Source organism: Ricinus communis, chromosome 10 (assembly GCF_019578655.1).
Source record: "Ricinus communis isolate WT05 ecotype wild-type chromosome 10, ASM1957865v1, whole genome shotgun sequence".
NCBI lineage: Eukaryota > Viridiplantae > Streptophyta > Magnoliopsida > Malpighiales > Euphorbiaceae > Ricinus > Ricinus communis.
In genome coordinates, this window is record NC_063265.1 from 10,802,838 (window position 1) to 10,827,695 (window position 24,858).

The following is a 24,858-nucleotide window of genomic DNA, read 5'->3' on the forward strand; positions in this document are numbered from 1 at the left end:
AAATTATTCCTAACATCAAGATTTTCTACCTTTGGAAAAAGAAATTGTGATAACATTACTTGAGATTATCCACATCAAATGTAAACGCACTCAGCTGAAATAATAATAATAATAATAATAGTAGTAGTAGCAGTAGCACCCACAACTTAATATTTCGAGTTAGGATTTAAATATGAGTATTTTCTTTCTTACAATAACAATATAATTACTTTATTATTATTGTTATTATTATGAAATAATGACACAGCATTACCAAAGTTATTAGGCAAAATCATTGCCACTTTTGTATGGCTCTACTGGATTTGACTTCTTTTATGCATGGTCTTATTTGATTTATGAATCCATAACTGTCACCAACTGTCACAATCTAAGCAAAGTGCGGTGCTTTAAAATAATAATCACTTTACCCCCTAAAATAAAATAAAAAAAGATTATCACTTTAGATTAAACAAATATTTGTGAATTAGAACTTTGTTCCCTCCGTCTTTGGACCACCTTCTAATTATACCTTTAATTCTCCATCATGCATATAATTTAATAAATATATGCACAAATACATTATCCAAGAAAAAGTTATATTCTTCTCCACCATCAGAATTTGATCTAACAATTTTGAAAACAATTTTTAACAGTATTACTAATTCAGAAATCAAATGTTTACAGGAATCAAAATTTTGACATTTCATCTTCACTTTGCTGAAAATGAAAAAAGAAAAAAGAAGAAAGAAAATTTAAGAGGGAAGAAAAAAGAAGAGAAAACAGTCACCAAGGACTAACAGTTTCTGAGATGGTTAGAAGCTCTTCCAGGTAGTCAGCTCCCAAATCTTCCAAGACCACCACATTTTCCATTCTCAATTCCTTATTGCCTTTGGTTTTCTTGCTTTCTGCTTTTCTCTTCATTGAGTGCTTCTTTTTCATTGCTAAAACAGGCGAGCACCCTTCCTTGAATTCATAGTTCATTTCTTGAAGTGACTCGTAAACTTTTTCCATAGGAAAATTAAGTATAGCCATTGAACCTCTCATTGCAAATGCGGCTTGATCATAGGCCAAAGCTGCAGCTTCAGCTGTATCAAATGTTCCTAGCCACACTCTTACCCCATTTCTCGTCGAATCTCTTATCTCCGCTGCGTATTTGCCCCACGGTCGCTTTCTAACACCTCTATAAGCAATTTCCTGATGAGTTGGTTCCTCTTGGTAGTAACCACCTGTCGAAGTTACTTCCTCGTAGTTATTAATGGTGTTGGAAGAGGAAATCGTATCAAAAGAACTGATGGGTGCTTCATTAATGACTCCTAAGAGAAGCATTTCTTCAGAGTCGTTTTCGTTGAAGGGAAGAGGCTGTTGGCAGTAGAAAGAATCAGATGAGTTAAGTGAATTAGAAGATGATTGATCAGGGGAGTATTGGGAGTTCTGGTAGTGAAAGAATGAAGAATCCATTAATTTGTGGGTTTAATTTCTTGATGTTTAGTTGTCTTAGGAGGATTGGGTTTGAAGCTAAGCCAAGGGATTTATATATATAGCAAGAAGACAGAGAGAAGATGATGTATAGTTCAAAAGAAAGGGAGTGTGAGACTAGGCAAACATAGAGCGAAAGTGACAGGTTACATTAGATGAATATGGATATTGGTGGCCACTTTCGAAAGATAAATTTTCAGACCCGGAAAGGCAAAAAAAAAAAAAAAAAACAAATTCGGTCGTTAATGGGACCTCGGAAGGAGTTAATGCACGTGAGTCAAAGGGAAATTGTGGGGTATGGCGGCTAGGTCAAATGGGGGGATGCCTTGTGACGTAAGCTTAGATGATTTCACTTGGGTTTTTGATGGAGAGCCTTGTCCACTTGGCACATTATTGATCTATAATTAATGTCTCTTGCCTGCCAACTTGCTGAAATAATTAGTGTTGTTGTGCCTTCTACCTTGCCTTAATTTCCCAACATCATGTCACTGCCTGATGGACACTCCGAATCTACGATTCTTTTCCGAGGGAAAATTTTGTAACCCGAATTGCAAAATCATGAAATTGTAATTAGTTGAATTGAATTAGGGAAGACATATAAAGCAAATGGAGTAACTTTTACTTTTATTCTAATTTTTTTTTTATTTTGAATTTTCTATTATAAATTTATATAGAACCCCTGTATATAAGCTCGATACATGAATTTAGTTAATCTGAAATTTTAATTTCTAAATCTTGAATTTAATATAAAGTTTAAATAAATTCTTTTTTTAAGGTGAGTATATATATAATTTAGTTACTTTGGCATTCCAAAATATTGAGCAAATAAGAATTAGAAGAAAAATAAATTGTAGCATGATGAAGGTTTTCGGCAGTAGGTGAAATTCCAAGCTTTTCTTGTATATAAATTAAATACATGGATTTATAGCAAGTGATGGGTGAGAGTTATATATGAATCCTTGACCAACCAATGCTGGGTGTTGAATTTCTTGAATGAAAGACCAAAATGTCTTCAAAGTATCCAGTATTTTCTCCTCCAATTTCTTGTGAGTATGAAATACTATATGTTATGAATATAAAGTCTTATTATTAATGTCTTGACCAATTATTGATACTCTTATTCTTGATTCTTAGTCTTCAGAAGCGGCATTTATTTTTTAAATATTTTCTTGTACTTGAATAGGTTGAATATTGGACATTTTCTTGAATACATGCCTCTCATTTTAAGAGTTTCCCAAGATATCTAAAGTTATACTTTTCAACCCAATTCTTTCTTTTGTGTCATTTTTCTTTCTGTCTTGTAACCACTTAAAATGTACCCTGACAAATATGCATTTATATCAATGAGACTGTCAATGCATGCTTACAATAATTGAGCCATCTTAAATGGAATTATCTCCATCAATTAAGCTAATAATATACAAACAATAATGTTTTATGGATCAATTTGATCTCGATCAATAGATAAATGAATGAGATCTTTTGATATTTTATATATTTTTCTCATTTTTACCTTTCATTAAATATTTACACTTAAATTTTTTTTTATTAAAATAAAATTTGACTTCTTTTTAAAACTTGTATTATTGGATTAATTTTTTTTAGATTATTAAGATGAGAAAACACAATAAAAAATAATTTTGATATATGGATCCTTCATTGAGAATTACATAATATATTAATTTTTTTCTTCAATGTTGGTTTTTTTTTGTTGGTATGAACATGAAAATAATTTTATCATAGATTGTGTATTAAAATCTTCATTGAATTAATTTAAGTTCTCTTTTTTAATATCATTAAGTTATAATTTTAAATTCATTTAGATAAAAACTGCTCAAAAAATTACTTATAAAAGAATAAAATGGTTACAATATTAATTGATTTACAAAATGGAAGGCCGTGTAGTAAGTCCTGCACCAGATTGTGCAAGTTACTCCAACATCTTTAATAGGTGATTCATGAAATGCGAGACAATCGTGAAACAGTGCATCAAAACCATGAGAATGTTGATTATTCAACAATCCAGATAATTATTCATGCACGAGAAACTAGATGTAGTAACATCAATGAATTTTTAAAATGCAAGGGTGTGTCATAATCCTTCCATCTTTATTAAATGATTCATTAAAAATAGTTGGTCATTAAAATTTATTTAGCTCTTACATAAATAATGACAATACATTTTAATGCATGTCTTATTTTCTATAATAGTGCTTATTATATTAAAAAAAATTCAAAAGGGGTTAACCGAGCAACTTAGACCAGAAACATTTACATATTCTTTATTTCTTGGTCAAAAAATGATGTAATAAAATCAACAAACGAAGATACCATTACTTATAATTAATTGCAAATGTTAAATAAAAGAGAGAGACACCAAGAGGGTATCTGTTTATATATATATATAAAAGACTATGGCCCATGTCCATATTATCTCTTCGAGAATGTGCATGAACCTAATACATATAAAAAGAGTTTTGTGTTCCTTTCTCGTCTGCATTGAATTCCATGGCAACTCCAATATTGGCACGTTGCTTAATTTTCCTTTTTATTGAAAAAGAATTGATTGGTTCGGACATGGGCTTTATTATTAAATTTTATATTGAGGAGGAGATATTTTGGCATGGTGAAAAAGTAAGACAAAGATCTGTCTTCTTATAAAATCATTTTTGTAATAAATGTAGAGCTTTTAGACTTTGGTTCATTCCCCTTGATCCATCGTAAGCACCCAGGCAGTGCACACGAATGCACATTATTTTATGTTCGCTCACCTTCTTAATTTTATGGTTGTATTTTATATATGCATATACTACATTTATTATATTTTTAAGAATATAAAAGGTGACGTCAAAAGTTAAGTCTTTTTAGAAGACGTACAAAAGTATGATAGGGCTACCCAGTTGATCTGGTTGGAGAAATTGGATTTCAGCAGTGACCCCCTAATACTCTCTCATGCCACAAGTCATTATTTATTATTATTATTTTTAGGATTGGAAGATTTTTATTAGGTTATTATTAGGATTATTAAAACCATTAGATTATACTTTAATTAGCTTTTCAATATTTTTATATTTTAATACATCATGTAATACAAAATTGTTATTAATTAGTTATCTGTTATTACGTGAAATTTGAAAATTATGGAATTTTAATAATAATTTTTAGTTTATATTTAATTTTTTTTAAAAAAATTCTTCAATTTTAATTTGTCGCAATATATTTATTATTTATGTAGATATGAGATTTTAAATTCCAAATCCCACTTAGTTTCAAATATAAATTTGTAGTTATGTCTTACTAGCCGATGGCCCTGAGAATTCTACTGCTAAGTAGGCACTAGGCTTACCAAACATGTCAACAATTAGCCCTCGTGCAACCAATTAAAAACATATGGTTAACGTAAAATACATCAACACACATCACTATAGAACAATTCAAAAGCGTGATTACTTAATTAGTCTAAAATTGCATCATTTAGTATTGACAGACACTAAATTAATGTGTGGCACTAAACTCTATGTTTATTCTTAATCTTATTAAGTATGACTAATCAAAGTTGAAATTAACTTTTGACCTTTCCACCAACCTGCCTATGCGGTGCTATGTTTAACTTTTTGGGCACAAGCAAGTTATAGCATGAAACCAAGGAAGAATATAGTCTTATCCATTGAAGGATTCTAACTCAGTGGGAAGATCATTGAGTGCACCTAAGATTATGGTGCATTTTTAGATCATTTTGTTGCATTCACATTGCTATTAGACTTGTATGTTGAAAAATTCTATCTCCACTTCTCTTTGTTGTAAAACTAAAATAGATAGGCTTTTTTTTTTTAACTCCAGTGTCATGTTAAAATTTTAGAATTAATTCAGTTAAAATTTTAGATATGTACATTAATGAAGTTTAATTTTAATTTTTTTTAGAAAGAAAAAAATATGAATATTTCATTAATGAGAATTGATAAGAAATACAAGTAAAAAAATCTACTCATAATAATCATTAATTCTGGTAATAACGGACCAGTAAATTGCAATTTTACGAAAAGAACACTCATGACGCTAAACCATATATCGACTTTATAAATATTTTTTAACAAATCTAATTATTTATATGGTGAAAAGTAATAAAATCTATTTAAAAAATTCTCAGAACCTATCAATTTATGCGGTAAAATATTAAGCAACAATTAATATCCTTTTAATTCGTCTAATTTAGCTGCCATGTTAAGTGTAAATGCTTCATAATTTAGGTGCATTAGCACAAAAACAAGCTAATCCTTATAAAGGTGGTCAACATAAACATATTAAAAGGCATCCAGTGATGATTGTGAAAGAATAAAAAAGAAAAAGGAAAAGAAAGAGGATGCGATTGTGGTGGGTTCAATTTTACATTTTACTATACATTCAGTTAAGACTTTCCAGAAGATTTTGAAAGTCTTTGGAACTTCAGTGTTCAGTTCAGACACAACTTTTGGTCAAAAGTGGTAAATAAAAATTACTATATATTATATAATTATATTATGGTGATGCAATCATAATTATTATTTAACCATCACTTTTTACTGATTTAAAATCCTCATATTTCATCACAGTTTGTGTAAAATTATATATTTTTATATTTTATTTTATTAAAACGCATTTAAAAATTAACATTAATTCTCACTCTCACTCAAAAAAGCAGCATGGGGAATTCGTTGTCTTTCTCCCGTATTTGTTAGACTATTCTTTTGGATGATGAACCAATTTTGTTTCCACCATCCTCTCAAACTGTATTTTATCATGTGTTATAATTACTGGTACAAAATTATTAAAATAAATTTAAAGTTTATTTATATATATTCTATTTTAATATTAAATATAAAATCTTAAAATGTTAGATATTTTAATTTACTATTCTAAATTCTATTATTATGATAATATCCGGTGTATAAGTTTTATTTAAGAATTAAAAATATTTTGTGATTTTGGCTCTTAAAAAATAAAAATATTATTATTAAATTCTATATGAATCTTCATATTATTACGCGGACTTATATATTCAATAAAAAGGTATAATGTTAATTTTTTATATTAAAAAATATTTTTAATCATAGTAATAACAATGACGTTTAGTTTCTTTTAATCTCGATTTAACTATGCAAAAATTTAATTGTATTAAGGATTTTAGAGAATTAGATGCATATATTAATTTTTTCAATATTATATATATATATTTAAAATACTATAAACTGATATAATTTCATTAAGATTATGAAAGAAAAAGCCAAGTGATACGAAGTGCATTCAGAATACAACAACCCACGATGCTCAAGAGAACAAACAAACTATGGAAACAAGAAACAATTAATCAGAAACTATTAACCAAAGAAGATACATGAGAGAAAATTGACATTTTTAAGTCCAAGACTTAAAGTTCAAATTCCATAGGGATGTGATGCACTAACATTATTCTGGAAAACTATTACAGAATATATGATCTTAGATCCAATGAACCTACATTAATGTTGTCGAAGGTCTTTTTTATTTTTGTTATTTCTCTTTTATTAGAATTCAAACTCACAATATTAAAAAGAAAAATGTTTTATCCATGTAGATACATGCATATAGTTTTTTTATTTTTTTCTTTTTATGAGACCTTTTTAGGCTTTTATTGACTGAAAATGGTCTTGAAAATTAATTTCTCAGCATGTCTTTCATGATAAATATTTCCTCTGCATGAACTTCAATAATGAAAAGAATGAAAGCCACCCTTCTTTTTAGGCATGAATGAAAATTAACAATTAGAAGTGCCAAAACTGGTTACTAATCTTCTCAAATTTCAGCTTGAATGGTGACATTTCAATGAAGTTTTTTGCAACTTTTGGCAATCTATTATGAATGTTTTTCATGGGCTGTGAAGATGATTCATGTATTAAAAATGGAAACCCACCTAAACTAACTTTCACTTCTCTTATTAGTTAAACTATATGTCAAATCTTTGGTGTTTATATCAACCATCCAACATGAAATATCCCACTTATCCAGAAGTTGTTTGACTAAACCTCTCAAAACAAAAAATTTATGCATATAGCATTAAGGAAAAATATTACAACATTATTACTTTATGATAAAATTTAAAATCTGTCTCACATTGACTATTCAAACACTAGAAGATTTGATTTAATTATTAGTATTTGTGTATTGTCTTTGTAGTAGTTGTGTCCTTATTTAATGTGCATTCTCTCCTTTTCTGGCTAGATAGCTACCAGAATTAGTAGAAGAGTAACCATCAGAACTCAACCAAAAATAAAAAGAAAGCAGGTTGTGTAGCACTTGCAAAAACTCTAGTCAAGAACAGAAAGATTAAGCTGGAGATGATCATGCAGGTTTTAACTTTTGAACCTATATTCTAACCAAATTCTTAAGGAATTAGATAAAACATATTTTTAACACGCTTCCATATGTCAGTATTTATTGAATTTGAAATACAAATTCATATTTTTTTATACCGAAATATTTAATTAATAATATAGAAATGACCAACGATCAGTGCAGACTTTTCGAGCGTAATATTTGAATATTTTATATTAAAAATTGATTTTATTTAAAATTTAAATTACTTGGTGAGGCCAAAAATAGTATTGCGCCTCTGACAATATGAACATGAATGTTAAGAGTAGGTATAAAGCTTTAAAGGGCAATTGCCAAGTGGATATTTTTAATCATATGCTTTGAACAAAATTTTCAAGGCAGCCGATAAATGATTTTTTATAATTGAAAAGATACATATCCAACTCATAAATGTAGTCTTGAGACAGAGAAATAATTTAAGAGGATTTATAGATTTTAGTAATGTTGCACAACAGTGAAAACTATCAGAAAGCTTATGCTGATAACTAGCTGCAGCCTGCAGGTAGATTCAAAGCACTCAAAACGAGTCGTGAAGATTAAAGCAGCGAGCCACTGATATTCTTGGAGAAACTCCGTTAGCCAGAAGCAGTCTATTAATCTCAGAACATATCATAATATTATCAGAAGAATGTAAAAAGTCTAAAATAGTCTTACAGCAGTATGCAGAAACATAATCATGAGAATTTAGAATGGAATTCAACTTACTCTTTTAGTAACAAAGGTTTTATTTCGTATGGTTGGGTGTTTCTTGTATTCTGTTCCTATCTCTGTAAAAACATGTCTTTTAGGACATTAATTTTGTCAAGAATCGAAGTAATTTCCATGCCATAGTTGACCTCAATCAATTATATGTATTCTGTTCTGTCTGCTTGATGTACAATAGTGCATTTGGATTTAAGAGTGGAATGATATTTTTGGTAGCATTTTAAGGTTGCACAGTGGCAGCTTCAGGGATAGGCTTTGCCTTGCCCCTCCACTCTCCTCTCATTATGATTCTCCTAGGAGTTTCCTGCCAATAGGTATTCATTTTGCTTATCTCACTTGTGTGCTGGCAACACTCTCTGCTTTCAAATTTCATTAAGGAGTACACCTGATTTCGACTCATCTTCAATTACCGTATCTGAAATTTATGAATCAGAAGAAAAAAAAAAAAAATTATTCTTTGTTAACACACATCACAAGTGACCCAACCCAATGTAGTGCACTCCAGAGTCTAGTACACTGAAGAAGAAAATGGGAAGTCAAGATAAAAGCCCATTTTAGTTGAAATGGATATTCATACTTCCAAGTTACAGAAGGAAAACAAAACAAAACAGAAGGCCCAACTCCAAGTCATAATGCTAAAAAACATCAAGAATTTAACTACATTGATCAGATAAGGTACAAAGGCAGGAAACTCTTTTCTTCCTCTTCTTTCCTTGAACCTTAAAACACAATGCTCTCTGCAACAGTAAACACCCACATACCCATCTCTCTATCAAATCCAAATAAACCCTTTTCTTCTTCTTTCATAACTCCTCTCTTCACTTACGTTTCACCTTCTTCTCAGAAAACCCAACTAAAACCCATATCAGCTGCACTAATCCCATCCACTCCACCTCCTTCAAATCAACAACTTTACCAACCCTTTAGACCACCTCCTTCTCCAATCCCTTCTCAATTCAGTTCTCTTGACACCGCTGGTCGCCTCGAAGTCCTCGCCAACCGCCTTGGCTTATGGTACGAATACGCCCCTCTAATCCCTTCTCTTATTCAAGAAGGATTTTCCCCACCTTCCATTGAGGAGTCCACCGGAATTTCTGGGGTCGAGCAGAACCGTCTAGTGGTTGCTGCTAAGGTGCGTGAATCTTTAACTCAATCCCAAACTGCAGCGGAAATCGTTTCTGAATTTGATACAGGAGGTGCTGAACTACTCTATGAAATTCGTCTACTTAGTGCTCCACAGCGCGCTGCTGCTGCTCGTTTTATCGTTGAGAATAGGTTGGATGCTAAGGGCGCAGAGGACCTTGCCCGTGCTATGAAGGATTTCCCTCGGAGGCGTGGGGACAAGGGATGGGAAAGCTTTGATTATACTCTCCCCGGTGATTGTTTGTCTTTTATGTATTATAGGCAATCTAGAGAGCATAAGACCCCATCAGAGCCAAGAACTAATGCTTTAGAAAGGGCATTGGATGTTGCCGAGTCTGAAAAGGCGAAAAATGAAGTTTTGAAGGAATTGGAAGGGGATAGTGAAGGGAAAGAAGAGAAGGAAGGAGAAGTGGGAGATGCTACCCGAGTACCGGTTGTTAGACTGAGAATTGGTGAGGTTGCAGAGGCTACTAGTGTGGTGGTTTTACCTGTTTGTAGAGCATTGCAGAAGGAGAAAGAGATTTTGGAAGCGCCATGGGAGTGTAAGAGTGAGGGTGAGTTTGGTGTGGTGGTAGCTGAGAAAGGGTGGGAAAGGTGGGTGGTACTTCCAGGATGGGAACCTGTAGTGGGATTAGAGAAAGGGGGAGTAGTGGTGGCATTTCCTGATGCGAGGGCATTGCCTTGGAAGGTGAATAGATGGTATAAGGAAGAGGCGATTCTGGTGGTGGCTGATAGGGGAAGCAAGGAAGTTAATGCTAATGATGGGTTTTATTTAGTGGCTGTTGATGGCAGTGGCGACGGCCGTAGTGGTGGATTGGAGGTGGAGAGGGGTTCAATATTGAAGGAAAGAGGTGTAGAGGAGAGTCTAGGGACTGTAGTATTGGTGGTTAGGCCACCAAAAGAACAAACTGATCAGTTGAGTGATGAAAATTGGGAGTGAGAAGGGGCAGTCTGTCATATGGAGGTTAGAACTAGCCTTGAAGATTTTAAATAAAGGAAGAAACTTGAACCGCAGAATCACGAGGCTACATTTCAATACCAAGTAGCAGGATTTTGCTTTCCATTTTGTTGCCGAAACTAGTATATGCTGTTGGCTACTCTACCAAAAATGCTGAGGTAAATGTCAACAAATTTTTTTGTAGTAAATGTAAGTTTGTGATTTACTGGAAGGATTCACCAGCCTTTTACATTTCTTTGTTATGATGTGCATTTCTTTGTTGTGATGGGCATATACATGAGATGCTTCAATTCTATCGTAATATTTCGAAAGGAAAAGAAATGTTTGAACTACGGGAAGTTCTATCACTGTATTTTTTAGGCGCAGTATTCCACATCATTTGGCTTGATCAGCACTTGCAAGTTTTGAGTGTAGACAAGTTCTTGTAGGTTATTTTTCTTGCAGTGCCCATGGCTGTATTCTCTACGTGTATCTTAGGTCAGGAGACAATTTCAGTTGGATCCAAATTTCTCTTAGCAAATTATCAATAAAAGCAAAAAAAAGAATTCATTTACTAAAATCAATTGCAGCTAATTCTGCTGGAACTCAATGAAGTGGCTAAAGCTTAGCAACAGTAAACCACATCGAGTGTAGACTTTCTATAACATCAACCACATTTCAATTAGACTTTCTATTCCGTTATCCACATCTCAATTAGAATAAAAGAGCAAAAAGCCTCAATTTCTCATATCTTTATACAAGAAATCAATGTCCTGAACTTTGTCGAAAGAGATGGTGCCTTTTAGCAACTTCGCCCTGAAATTTTGGAATTCCAAAATTGCCAAGACCTTGACATTGTGAATGATAGCATGCATTCATGACATATGCCATCCAATTATACTAACTCTGCAAATGAAACGGTGGACATAAAATTTACTTTACAGGTTTTTCACAAGTCTTCACAGTTCACACACATCGCCGAGGCATATCTCATATCCCCATGTTAAAGAGACAAATAGACATTGAACCATTGTAGGCACCGCATACTGCAAGACTAGATAGGGAATTTAACTTGAATAATGAAATTCACCATCGCCTGTCTCAATTCTCTGTTATCTGACCACAATCCTCAATTACCACACCTTGTGAAGTCCGCCCACTTTCTGAACCTACCTTCTCCATCTCCTTAACCACACTGTAACCATCCACAACTTTGCCAAATACAACATGTTTGCCATCAAGCCATGGAGTCTTCTCAGTGCAAATAAAAAACTGGGAACCGTTGGTGTTTGGACCAGCATTTGCCATTGACAGAATACCAGGCCCTGTATGCTTCATCTTGAAGTTCTCATCTGCAAACTTCATTCCGTAGATTGATTCTCCTCCAGTACCATTTCCCCTTGTGAAGTCTCCACCTTGGCACATGAAGTTTGGAATGATTCGATGAAAAGTTGAGCCTTTGTAGTGCAGTGGCTTTCCCACACTTCCAATTCCTTTCTCCCCAGTACAGAGAGCGCGAAAATTTTCAGCAGTTTTTGGAGTGAAATCAGCAAAGAGCTCCATCACTATTCTTCCTGCTTTCATCTTTCCAATTAGAATATCAAAGAAAACCTTTGGGTTTGACATTCTCAATTGCTCTATTCAGATCCTGTTAATTGTCAAAAGATAGGAGGCATTTCAGTACCAACAAACTTAACCAGTCACACTAATCCTAACATTCTTTACCAGCACCAGCTCATATGCTCAGTGCATATGCATAGAATATAACTAAAATAAGCTAAATGTAACAAATCATATTTTCAATTCATAAGCTTGGTATTCTAACCAACTGATAATATAAACACCCATATAAAGATAAAGCAAGATTCACACATGCAGCTATAGGAAAAAGAAAACATGAGTTCAATGAGAAAAGAAATGTAGCAACTTGTTCGAGGCCATAATCAAAATGAAATTAAGAGATTTGATAGGCACGGAGAATTGCTATTGATATGGCCAACCTTCAATGCAAGTTGTAGTCATTTTAGACACTCTTGCTCTGCAAATTGGCTTCCCAATACATTAAGGTTTTTTTCTCAAAAAATAAAGATATGTAATACATATAAGGTAAACTACCGCAACTGCAGACAGACTTCAAAAAGAGGGAAAAAAAGTACATACAGCACATAATAACTTTCTCTTCATTGATATTTAAAGCACTTTAACTTAATCTGAATACATCACGGATTCAAATTACACAACAAAAGGCATATAGGTCTAAAAAAAATTCAATTCTTTTTGCCGGAAGTAAGCATATAACAATGATGAAACTGTTGCAACTTGTTCGAGGCCATAATCAAAATGATCGATTTAATAGGCACGGAGAATTGCTATTGATATTGCCAACCTTCAATGCAAATTTCGCCATTTTCGACGCATTTGCTCTGCAAATTGGCTTTATAAAACCATAAACAAAATTTTAAAAAAGGAAAAAAAGTTAAACAGAAGACGTGCACAACAAACCCAGTATACCCACCAAATGAAAAGCACCATTCTTCCCACAAGCGTACAATCCTAAGTGATTACAAATCTCACCAAATGAAAAGCACCATTCTCCCCACAAGCATACAATCCTAAGCGATTACAAATCTCGGTAGAGAAATGTAAATCATCCAGTGAAAAATCCTCAAGAAAAAGTCAAAAAATCAAGAGGGTATTATTATTTAATGGATGACTTAAAATATATTGCACAAGTTTTGAGCTCGCAGATCTTTTAGCGAATAATCACCTGCAAGCCTTCGATATGTGCTTCCACAGATAAGCATACATACAAATTAGTCGAGTCAAAACAAAATGCACATTTGGAAAGGGTAAAAGAGAAATGGAAAGAGAGAGTTTAAAGGTACCTTGAGTTGAGGCTGAACGATGGGATGCAGAAATTAGGGTTTTGGCTGTGGCTTTTATAGGCTGCGATGACTAGTTTTTAGGGTTTTGTTGTATGTTTGCTAATTGCTATAATACCCCTGCTTTGTTCATTTAATTTCTAATTACCCTCCATAGCTCTATTGGCTTCTGTTAGATTTTCGTTTTTCTACTTTTTCAAAAAAAAAAAAAAGGAAAAATAATATATTCCTGGCAACTATTGAAATTTTTTTTAGAAGCTGTTGTTTTTAAGCATATTTTTGAAAAGAAATCATTAATTATATATTTTAATTAAAAGCAATTCTCAAACTCAAAAAATACCATAAAATAATCCAACCTCAATGCCAAATCATCCTTTAATGTATATATGGAATATAAAAATAAAAAAGAGAAATATTTTCTTGAAAATGTTATGAGCTAGTAGATTTGTTCATATGCGCCAGTAGCTTGCTAAGCTCAGCTTTTTGGTAATGGAGAAATGCAAACCGAAATATCAATAACAGGTGATAGGAATTGGCCATGTTCATTTGCCTGAAGTGCCCAAGCCAAGGCCTAAGCATTATGGTCACTGGCAAGCCTGCTTCCCCCCTTCCCTTGACATTTCCAACCATCGATTCCTCCAACTTTCAGATTGATCAAATCTCAAATCTCAAATCCTCATGAAAACAAGCAAACACCATCCCCTAATAACGATCCCATTTCCCTTCACCAAACAAAGCAATTCCATGCCCATCTGATTAGGACCCATTTAAATCCCACTTATAAATTTGCCCTTTATCCCTTTCCCGCTCCACACCTGAAGCCCAGTACAATGTCCACAAAAACAACGAACCACAAAAAGCACTGAACATCTATGCTTATATGAGGACCTTGGATATAGAGGTTGACAATTTTACTATCCCATCTATACTTAAAGCTTGTGGTCAAATCTCAATGGCCAATTTGGGGAAGAAATTCATGGTTTTGTTCTTAAAAATGGGCTGTTTAGTGATGTTTATCTACGTAATGCTTTAATGCAAATGTACACTGAATGCGGGGTTTGAGAGAGATGTTGTTTCTTGGAGTAAAACGATTAGAGGCTACATCATACACACATACACATCATTCTTCTATTAGTCATGGCCAAGTGGATTCATGCATACATAGACAAGAAAGGTGTTTAAAGTATATGTGGTACTGAAAGCTGCTCTAGTGGACATGTGGGCAAAGTGTAGGGATATAATGGAGCTGAGAAGCTGTTCAGCGAAGCCATGTTAAGGGATATCTGCATGTGGAATGCCATGCTGGCTGGATATGGCCTGCATGGTCGTGGCGATGAAGCTTTAAAACTCTTTGCACAAAATCACATTTATTGGAGCCCTGCATGCTTGTAGTCATGCTGGATTTGGTAGTTGAAGGAAGAAAAGACTTTTCGAGCGAATGGTATATGACTTTGGATTGATTCCAAAGGTTGAACATCACGGGTGTATGGTAGATCTTCTTGGTCGAGCTGGACTGCTTGATGAAGCATATGAAGTGACTGGAAAGCATGCCAATGACGCCTAACATTTCAATAAGGGGTGCTCTGCTTGCTGCGCGCAAGCTCCATAAAATTCCTACCCTGGGGGAATTAGCAGCAAAAGAGCTTCTTGCATTGCCACCCCAAAATTGAGTTATAATGTTCTCATGTCAAACATATATGCTATAGCAAATAGATGGGATGGCGTCGCAGAAGTTAGAAAAGCAATGAAGGATATTGGAATTAGGAAGCAACCAGGTCTTAGCTCAATTAAAATAAACGGTTCAGTTGATGATCTTACAAATGGGAGATATGTTGCATCCTCAAATTGATACAATCAGTGAAGTGCTAACTGAGATTACGAAGAAACTAAATGAGGCAGCGTACATGCCAAATGAATCTGCAATGCTACAGAATATTGACGAGGAAGAGAAAGAAGCTGCACTTAACTACCACAGTGAGAAGTTGGCAATGGCTTTTGGTCTCATTAGTACTGCTCCAGGCACTCCAATTCGAGTTGTTAAGAATCTCCGAATTTGTGACGATTGTCATACAGCAACCAAGCTATGTCTAAGGTCTATGGGAGGGTAATCGTAGTCAGGGACCGCAATCGGTTTCACCATTTTAGAGAAGGATCCTGTTCTTGTGGTGATTATTTGTAGCCATAACAGAAATCTGAAGCAGAAAAATGTACCATAAATTTCTTATGTATAGGTTGATAACTTGTTTTAAATGCCAAGTTGAAGGTTAATGAATTGTATCTCACCTAGCCGGTCTAATTGGCTGTTAGAGCCAGCAGCTCCCTTCTCTCTTTCTCTTCTGGAAAACTGTGATCGTCTTTAACTAATTGCCTGGAAAATATTATGTAGCGTGTATGACATGGAAATCTGGCATTTCTTCTTTCATTTTCATAATAAAGGCTGAAAATGTCAGATGTAACTGATGTTCTTGAAGTATTGAGAAGGATTTACCGCAGAGAAACTTCTATTTCTCCATGAGGGATTTGAACCAAAATCGAGGCATTTTGGTTTTATAGTTGGCTAAATTATAATAGTAAGAATTCCACTTTGAGGTGTGAAAACAAGCCAAGAGAACAAGAGAGAGAAATGTAACATGTTATACAAGTAGAATATCTCCTGAATGAGAATGTTTTACAGTGTAATACTTGTTACAATGGAATAAGCAGAACTAATTTTAATTTGTTTTCTGGGTGTTAAGCTGCCGTCATAACTGCAGTATTACAATGTAAAGAAAAGGTGCTAACCAAGCCACTGTTGAGCACGACGGTCTCCGCTGCCACCAACAGAATGGCGGATGCTGATTTTCTCAGTTGAATATTTTTCTTGAAGATGTTCGAAAGCAGTCACATCAAGTTTCCCACTAACTGATTTCCCTTGCTTTCTACGAGTTTGCTGCTCCCGAATAGAAGCCCAAAGTTTCTCTATGGCATCCCTTTGTCGAGATGTGAACCTTGAAACATTATCAAAGGCATGCTTAACCAAGATGTCTATCACTGTTTGGCACCTAAAAGAAAGCATTTGAACTCCAGTCAAAATCCCAAAATACTCAAGTAAATGGTTTTGAGAAAAAATAAATAAATAAAAAAGAAAACACATGCAGTTAAATAGCTAAAGAGATTATGAATAAGTAGCAAGAAGGCTTAGATTTACCATGGAATTCTGTAACGATGTGCAGCAATTTCTAGACAAATAATCAGGGACTCCCTCTGAGCTTTAAGATATCTCTTATTCTCTTCCTCCTCCTCCTTGCCCGTATTGGCCAATGTATCTTTCTTCCCCTTTGTGCTTTCATCTTTCTTCGATGTGCTCAAAAAAGCATCAAGCCCAAATGGATCAGACTCATTCTTATAATTTTCTTCAGCGGAAGCACCTGAAGATAAATCATGCCTTTTTTTACTGTCTTCATCATTCTTTCCTGTTTCATCTTTGAGGGCTGCGGCTTCTTCTATGTCATCATCTTCAGTTGCAACTGGAAGATTAGTAATGGCCTCTTTTACTTGTGCAGCTGTTTTTGAAAACTGCATGAAGGTCCACAAAAATATCAACACTCAAGCTCAAATGAAAATTCTTGTTTCACAATCATAAGGTAGTTGTCATTATAATTGGATAATGCTTCAACAAATAATCAGGTCACTCCCGTAAAATTGATCTCTAGATAGTCGCAAAGAAAATTGAAGCTAACAGAAAAAGAGAAGGTAAAACCAAAGTTAAATTCAGACCCAATTGGATCACCTTTAACCAAGCAAAGCATAGAAGTTGATGCCAACAAGTGAAATATTCAAATCCCAGAAGTTCCAGTTAACAATCAACAAAATAAGCAAAATCTTTACTCTCAATCTATAACATTGTTACAAAATAGAATTTGGTTAGAACAGTAACTAACATGCATATCCTAACACCACTTACCAGATGACACCTTTCAACAATTACATGGTCATTCAACATTCCCCTCACAGACATTCAAATGCATTGTTTTGTGTCCAATTTAATGTTGTTGTAATGAGATTATTCGCATAGAACTACTGTGTTTTAAGGTAATATAAGAGTTTACAATGGAAAGAGATAGAATAACCTAATTTATAATAGTACATTTCGTGAAGCATGATGAGAATTACAAACTCAGGACTCAATATTCTATATAACAAAATAAAATAGAAGTAACCTACCACAAAGCTGTCATCAGTGTATAAGTCATTTGCCACCACTGCCCTAATTCTCCATGTAGCTAATTGATGCTTTTGCTTCTTACTAAGGCACTGGAAAAAGGAAATATGGTAAGATTATTATATTTCCTCTACTAAAGCTCGTCAACAAATTGAGAACAAACTACAAAACTTACTTCAGCAGCATCCTGTGCCACTGAGAACAAGGCATGATAATCTGCACGCAAAGAAGGATCAGTACAAGAGGTGCCTGATGACATTGCTGCCTCAAGTATAGCAAAGAAGTGGTCACTAGTTCCTGGTTTTACACTTCCAGCCTGAATTAACTGTATAGCAAGCTTAGACGCCTTAGCAAACTTTGAAGGATTCTTGATGTGTGAAGCTATCTTCTCCATGGCCTCTACTAGTTGCTTCTCTGAGGCATCTGTTGTGGTTTTAAACCTCAATCGTTTCCCTGATGCAGCGGCTTTTTCAGGTGCATTTTCTGAAAATTGCAGACTTGTGGTGAATTTTAAGAAAACTTATGAAAGAAAGTAAAAATTTGAGGTCTGGAACAAGAAAATAGATGATTGGTTTCTCTGTAACTATATTACTCAATGAAAATCAATGAAACATGTCATAAAGTATCCCTCCAAAAGCAAGTTAATGCAGAATATTACAATATAGAAATTCTAAGAACTTCAGAATCCAAAGTAATTCCAGGAGCAAGAAACTAAACAAACAAATATGAATCACTTTTTAGTTCAAAAGCTTAAAAATTAAAATCTCAGCTCAAAACCCTAATGCAAGTAATCAGGCGAAGTTTGTTTTAACTAACTACATTACAATATTTCCACCACTATAACAGACACTAATTTTCTTTTTAATTTTCCCATTCCTCAACCTGTGAATCAAACAAAGTAACGATGCAATTGAGAGAAGAGAAAGAAGTCATTGCAATATTGCAAAACCACAAGGGTATATACATCATCCAAATTCACAATAAGGAAGAATATTTCTTTATTTAAAACAACTCAAGTGCAATTAAAGTTTCACTTCCAAAAACGTAAAAACAAAGCATTCTTAGAGCAATGTAAAAAGAATTGCTTTTTCTTAAAAAAAAAAAGAAGATGAAACAGAACATATAATATTAGTGAAAGCAAAGGGTAAAGAGGGTACCTTCAGGAACTGGGTTAGATTCAATTGGCTTAGAGCGCTTAAGGGCACTTTTCAAAAGTGGAATTGGAGCTACTTGTTGTGGTCGTGGCGATGGCGGTGATGATGGCTTTCTGTTATTTGAAGTATTGCTATCTTCTACTAATACTTGTTGATTTTGACTAGAAGGAGGTGGTAATCCTTCAAAAATATCATCATTCATTTTCTCTGTATGTATCTTTCTCTATATCTCAGCAAATGCAATTATCGATCAATGCAAATTTCTAGAGCAGAAAAGTTCAAAATTTTCCTTTTTTTTTTGGTCTGTTTATTTTGGGAGGAAGACGATGCCAATATAATGGGCCAGACAAGGCCTCTCTGAAAATGGAATTAAGTACTTGTTTCTTTTTGTTAATCTTGGGCCAAAGCCTTTTCCTTCTCATCAAAGTAAAAAAAACATTCTTTTTTCTGGAAAAATAATATTTTTTTATAAAAAATATGATATTAATTTATTTTTTATTTTACTGTACAAAAATTTTAAAAGTATAATTTTTTTAAATCTTTCTAAAAAATATTTTCTTTATTTTTTTTTTCAAAAAACAACCATATTATATTTTTGAAAGAAAATAGTAAATAATATTTTTAAAAAATAAATTTACATAGTAAAAATAATAGCTTTTGTTGATTTTTAGTAAAATTTTGAACAAGTAAAACATAAAAGTTTTCTAAATTGTATAAAAATATAAGCCCTAATTATTAATTAAATTTTAAATTTTATACTTTTTAATAAATTTATTCAATTATTTTAAAATTTTAAAATAAATATTCATACTTTTAGTTATTTCCGAAAATACTTTTTAATAGTAAATTTTTAAAATTTTATGGTATGAAAGATGACACATGGGAAGTCCAATGTCCTTACCAAAAAAATAATAATTATAAATTAATAAAAATAGTTTATTATAGACTTAATAACATAGTCATTAAAAATCTTATATATATGTATCATTTCACACATTTTATATCTAAACGCAATAAATTCTTTTACCAATTCATTAATTTTTTTTAGTAAACATATTCTATTTGTCATGTCATTTTTTTATTATAAAATTTTAATATTTATTATCAAAAGGTGTTTTTAAAAATAAATTTAAAATATAAATATTTATTTTAAAAATTTAAAATTATTAAATAAAATTATTAAAAAATATAAAATATAGGATTAGTTCAAGATATAAAGTAACTAAACCTTTTGAGTCATAGATATTATGATATCCACTCACATATTGTTACAAGAAAAGTGGGCACTGGGCAGAATTGATGGTTAATAAAGAACTGACATTCAATATATTAGTGTGGATAGTGGCATCATAGTCTATTGTCTACAAACTCATAAAATAATTTTGTTAAAAAACCTCATAAAATATGGATACTCCTCCAAAGTTAATGCATAAATAAACATTTAAAGAAAAAAAAAAGTATAAAAAAGAGAGAGAGGGTCATGCTTAGATTTAGTTTAGTGGATGTAAATATGAAAAAAATGAGCCCCCTAATAAATTATATACTAGAAATTATCATCAAGTCAACCATAATATATTTAAATGCTAAAAGATACACATTTATAAATTTAAACTTTTTACTATTTAACTAAAAATATTTAATCCTATCAATCACAATCTAAAGTTAGTGCTCTCTCTAATGATAACTTGAGTGTATATACATATATATAATGCAAAGCACAAAAATAAAGTTCCTAAATTTGAGTTAATTAGATGAATATTTACACATACTCATTGCAAGATTCTCCACACTTTGAATTGAAAAGACAACAACAAAAACAAGAATCACCATCTTGTGATTCCAAGTTATTGGATTAAAACTAATTAATTTGGCCTAGTTTGGCTTGAATACTATTTTATCCTTTTTTCCTTTACACTTTCTATTTTTATTTTAGCTTTTGTCAAAATACTTCTCCAGTAATAAAGAATCAGTATGTGAATTATAATATACTTTGAGAAAATCTTGGACATATATAAAAATAAATTATAGCACATTAGACCTTATAATAAGATAGAATCTAGTTATCCATCAAATTGTCTTCAGCCAAAGCCAGCATAATTTTTAAACCCTTGTATGTTATTGACATTATTATTAAAGTTGAAATTCTAAATGAAAGCTCAACTACCTTTGTTGCCTGTAAAATCGGCTAGCTATAGCTACCTGTAAGTGATGTATTGTTAACATTAACCAAGTCAGTCTATATTATAAAATTGGCAGACCTTCTTCTCTTTTTAAAGTGATTTGTCACAATTGATTAATCAACAAAAGAGGATATAACGTTGTTGAGTGGCCCAATTCAACCCAATAATACTAGAGACTCGAACAAGCAAAATTGTGAAAGGCATTGGACTAAATGTCTTTTCTATCTTGCCCTAGATAATAAGCACTTGTTTATACTAGCTAGTGATTTTTCTTTTCTTTCTCTTTTGAAAGAGAGAGTTGCTTAATTTGATCCTTCCACATTATTTGGACAATGTGAATGATTTGGAAGAGGGTTTTTTTTCTTTTTTTTTCTTTATATGTTTGAGGAAGCAAATGGATAGGCTTAAAATTAAAGTTGGTCATTGAAAAGAAAATGAGAAAAAAACAAAGGAAAAAGCAAAGAGAAAGAAGCCTATCCACTCCAAGAGAGTGAACAAACATGCAAAGAAGGTGAATGAGTGGCAATAACTAAATTGGCCCTTGCTTTCATGAGTGTTAATTTCATTGTTGGCAACCCTTCTTTAATTGCAACAATTCTAAAACCCTTTTCAATTCAATTGTAATAATTCTTCCCATCATACTATTGCACTTATTTTTATAAACTTATCATGAGAATTACTAACACCTGCCTAGAAAAACTATACGCAATATGTATTACAATAGAAATTATGGTATAATGAGTACATTATAAATTATGCTCCATAAATGCTTTTATAAAATATCATCGAATTTCATTTTTTATGATGATCATATTCTTAAAATAAAAAAAAATAAAAAGAATCGGCATTCATATATTAAACTATAATTTTCTTATATTAAATATTTATTATTGAGTCTATTATTTTATAATCTAAGTGTTTTTTAGGAATTTATTTTTTTAATATAGGTATAATACATATTCAAGTCTTTATTTTTTCTTTTCCTATCTTATCCCGAAGTTAATTATATCCACTCCTTATTTTTTGGAATTCATGAGGTTGCTCTTTTCATGGCATAATCATATAATCATAACTAAATATATGGCATGTTTAGTTTTTTAACCAATCCCTTTGCCAACTAATGAATTCCAAAAATCTCATCACTCCATTTAGCCATGGATGTTTTGTTTTCCTATCCTTCAAATAATTAAGAAAGGCTACAAATGTTGGAGGAATAATGACCCTTTCTCTATTCTATAAGTTTAAGTCATATTTTAATATCAGGGTCAGATTCACAACTCATGAATTTATAAAAGCATGATTAGCATTGTTTTAGGTGTCTATTTTAAATATTAAAATAAAACCCCAACCTTTTAAAGTAAATGAAATGAAAAGTTGCTGAGTATTTATAACATATTACATTTGCCGATGAACAAATGCTTGCATTCGAATATAATAAGAAAATATTAAATTTTAATTTTATAACTGTTTTATATATGTATCGTTGGTCCAATAGATTATAATATGGTCGGAGTAATAGAAAAATCCAAAATATATAGCAAGAGAGATGGGTGATATTGAATATGAAGGAGCCGTGTATGTATCTATATATATATATATATATATATATATATGTTATGGAGCATTTTCTCACTGTGTCTCTCTTTCATACGTAGCTATTCAGCATAAAATATGAAAAAAAATGTCGGGACGCGAGAGAAGGACGTGCGCCCCACCACCTCATCAACCGCACGCACACTACCCCACACAGCTCACTCATTCAAGAAAAAACCCTAATTTCCAAGGAAGCAAGAGAAGAGAAGAGACCAAACCATTTCTCAATAAAATATACATGCATTAGTAGTAGTCCACTGTACACATTTGATTATTCATTTTACTTTTAATGAAAGAAAAGAACAAGAACCCACATCTCCCTAAGACCTTGACACACCCCAGTTCAAGGCAAACATAATACACACTCATCCATATAATTACCCAACCCCAACAATCCAATTATCTAACATACATAATTGCTCCCCTCTGCCTTTTCCAGATTTTCTACTTCTTTCCTCTTACTGCTTTTCTTTCTCTCTTCCCTTTGATTTTGTAAAGACAACAAATTCTTGCTTGCCCTTTTCTCTTTTTCTTTCTTGAATTTGTTCTTGGCTTTCTTTTCTTCATCCATATCTCACTTCTCCCCTAGCTGCCTGTTTAAATGTTCAATATGGAGAATTACTTTTTATCTTGTACTTCTTAAGCTTCATAATATATACAAGATCCATCCAAACCCATATATCTTTCATCTCGCATATCTACTCTTTAATTGTTTGGTGATCTTGGTTTTCCTTTTTCTAACAGCCATGGCGAACCGTTGGTGGGCCGGGCAGGTGGGTCTACCCGGAATGGACACATCCACAAGTTCAACGTCTCCTATGAAGAAACCAGATCTAGGTATATCCATGTCCAACAGCAGCCATAGAGAAACAACAGAGAGAGATCATCATCATCAACATCATCATCAAGAAATCCAAGAAGAGGAAAGAGAACATAGCGATGAACCTAAAGAAGGCGCAATAGAAGTGGCTACTCATCGCCGTCCAAGGGGTCGGCCAGCAGGATCCAAAAATAAACCAAAGCCACCAATTTTTGTGACGAGAGATAGCCCTAATGCTCTCAAAAGTCATGTAATGGAAATAGCTAATGGGTCAGATATTGCCGAAAGCTTAGCTTGTTTTGCAAGAAAGAAGCAAAGAGGAGTTTGTGTACTGAGTGGAAGTGGTATGGTTACTAATGTAACCCTTAAGCAACCATCTGCACCCGGTGCTGTTATGGCACTCCATGGTAGGTTTGAGATTTTGTCATTGACTGGTGCTTTCTTGCCTGGACCAGCCCCTCCTGGCGCCACGGGGCTGACTATATACTTAGCTGGAGGGCAAGGGCAAGTAGTGGGAGGAAGTGTGGTGGGATCCTTGACTGCAACTGGGCCAGTTATGGTGATTGCAGCTACGTTCTCGAATGCAACCTATGAGAGGTTGCCATTAGAAGAGGAAGAGGAAGGTGGTAGCGGAGGAGGACAAGGGCAGCTTGGTGGCGGCGGTGGAAGTAGTGAAGGAGGTGGTGGCGGTAGCGGAGGGATAGGGGAGCCGGGTGCATCAGCACCGCCAGGGTATAATTTGCCACCAAATTTACAAGTGCCTAATGGAGGACAACTGAATCTCGATGCATATGGATGGGCTCACGGCGGCCGGCCGCCTTACTAGAGAGGTTAATTGATCAGAATTCACCTTTAGCTTTTAATTGATAACTGCTGAAAGATAATGGAGTATGTTAGGGATGAATAATAGAGACTTGTATGGTCTATATATCTTTGTATATCTCTTGCTATTTGACTATGCTTTCACTACATTTTGGAGCATAACTATTTCTTCCTTCCTTCCTTCTCCTTCTTCTTCTTGTATAAGTAAAGAGACTAACTAAGACTTAATCATCAGCAGTTTGATTTTTAATAAATCTTTCTTCACTGAATTGTAGGACTTGTGTTTTTTATTGAATTATGCAGTCCATATGCTAGAGATTCTTTCAGTAAGCTGATAATTACATCAAGAAATTTTTAGATAAAGGAAAAGACAAAAGGAAAGAGTTTACTCATCAAGAAATGAAGCAGGAATAACTCTTTTTAAGCATAGTTATACTGTCAGTTTATTCTTCTTCAATCTTCCCTATGCCTATATTTAACTTTCATTTTTCCCCCTTTATCCTTTAATCAAATATCTCAGTCGTCTTACTTTTTGATACTTTACAATGTTTACCTATTTAATGGTTTCATGCCATACTT

The 24,858-nt window shown here is 33.1% G+C and overlaps 5 protein-coding genes, 2 non-coding genes and 1 pseudogene across 9 annotated transcripts; 3 read left to right on the forward strand and 5 right to left on the reverse strand.

Annotated features, from left to right (window-relative positions):
* Positions 1-610: 610 nt before the first annotated feature.
* LOC8268206 (ethylene-response factor C3) lies at positions 611-1,718 on the reverse strand. Its single transcript, XM_002521917.4, has one exon. It carries the CDS (start codon positions 1,435-1,437, stop codon positions 763-765), a length of 675 nt encoding a protein of 224 aa, XP_002521963.2. The 5' UTR covers positions 1,438-1,718; the 3' UTR covers positions 611-762.
* Positions 1,719-9,199: 7,481 nt separating this feature from the next.
* On the forward strand, positions 9,200-10,980 carry LOC8268205 (rubisco accumulation factor 1.1, chloroplastic). The gene has a single exon (XM_002521916.4). It carries the CDS (start codon positions 9,278-9,280, stop codon positions 10,628-10,630), a length of 1,353 nt encoding a protein of 450 aa, XP_002521962.2. The 5' UTR covers positions 9,200-9,277; the 3' UTR covers positions 10,631-10,980.
* A 361-nt stretch (positions 10,981-11,341) lies between these two features.
* On the reverse strand, positions 11,342-13,647 carry LOC8268204 (peptidyl-prolyl cis-trans isomerase CYP19-3). Of its 3 annotated transcripts, none has more exons than XM_015721054.3 (2): positions 13,513-13,647; positions 11,342-12,275 (listed from the first exon to the last, which is right to left on the reverse strand). In XM_015721054.3, the coding sequence occupies exon 2, from the start codon at positions 12,251-12,253 to the stop codon at positions 11,729-11,731; it is 525 nt and encodes a 174-aa protein (XP_015576540.1). In that variant the 5' UTR covers positions 12,254-12,275; positions 13,513-13,647; the 3' UTR covers positions 11,342-11,728. The 3 variants fall into 3 exon arrangements, with proteins under 3 accessions (XP_015576540.1, XP_025013621.1, XP_015576541.1); XM_025157853.2 differs by lacking the exon at positions 13,513-13,647 and adding an exon at positions 13,395-13,419; XM_015721055.3 differs by lacking the exon at positions 13,513-13,647 and adding an exon at positions 13,143-13,388.
* LOC112535308 lies at positions 12,544-12,666 on the reverse strand. Its single transcript, XR_003079470.2, has one exon. It is a non-coding gene; the product is annotated as a small nucleolar RNA snoR86 (small nucleolar RNA).
* Positions 12,936-13,051, reverse strand: LOC112535307. The gene has a single exon (XR_003079469.1). It is a non-coding gene; the product is annotated as a small nucleolar RNA snoR86 (small nucleolar RNA).
* Positions 13,648-14,126: 479 nt separating the features above from the next.
* Positions 14,127-16,007, forward strand: LOC125371376 (annotated as a pseudogene).
* Positions 16,008-16,124: 117 nt separating this feature from the next.
* LOC8268203 lies at positions 16,125-19,189 on the reverse strand. The gene is made up of 5 exons (XM_048379995.1): positions 18,868-19,189; positions 17,886-18,193; positions 17,713-17,802; positions 16,697-17,064; positions 16,125-16,550 (listed from the first exon to the last, which is right to left on the reverse strand). The coding sequence occupies exons 1-5, from the start codon at positions 19,064-19,066 to the stop codon at positions 16,286-16,288; spliced, it is 1,230 nt and encodes a 409-aa protein (XP_048235952.1). The 5' UTR covers positions 19,067-19,189; the 3' UTR covers positions 16,125-16,285.
* Positions 19,190-22,919: 3,730 nt separating this feature from the next.
* Positions 22,920-24,548, forward strand: LOC8268202 (AT-hook motif nuclear-localized protein 19). The gene has a single exon (XM_002521913.4). It carries the CDS (start codon positions 23,384-23,386, stop codon positions 24,281-24,283), a length of 900 nt encoding a protein of 299 aa, XP_002521959.1. The 5' UTR covers positions 22,920-23,383; the 3' UTR covers positions 24,284-24,548.
* The last annotated feature ends 310 nt before the right edge of the window (positions 24,549-24,858 follow it).

Bases quoted from the DNA above. Each gene is read 5' to 3' on its own strand.
- LOC8268206 (XM_002521917.4), bottom strand. From the start codon at position 1,437: ATGGATTCTTCATTCTTTCACTACCAGAACTCCCAATACTCCCCTGAT.
- LOC8268202 (XM_002521913.4), top strand. From the start codon at position 23,384: ATGGCGAACCGTTGGTGGGCCGGGCAGGTGGGTCTACCCGGAATGGAC.
- LOC8268205 (XM_002521916.4), top strand. From the start codon at position 9,278: ATGCTCTCTGCAACAGTAAACACCCACATACCCATCTCTCTATCAAAT.
- LOC8268204 (XM_015721054.3), bottom strand. From the start codon at position 12,253: ATGTCAAACCCAAAGGTTTTCTTTGATATTCTAATTGGAAAGATGAAA.
- LOC8268203 (XM_048379995.1), bottom strand. From the start codon at position 19,066: ATGAATGATGATATTTTTGAAGGATTACCACCTCCTTCTAGTCAAAAT. The intron at 17,803-17,885 runs GTAAGTTTTGTA...TCCTTTTTCCAG, and splicing joins TGGCACAGGATGCTGCTGAA to TGCCTTAGTAAGAAGCAAAA. The intron at 17,065-17,712 runs GTAGGTTACTTC...ACCTTCATGCAG, and splicing joins ACACTGATGACAGCTTTGTG to TTTTCAAAAACAGCTGCACA.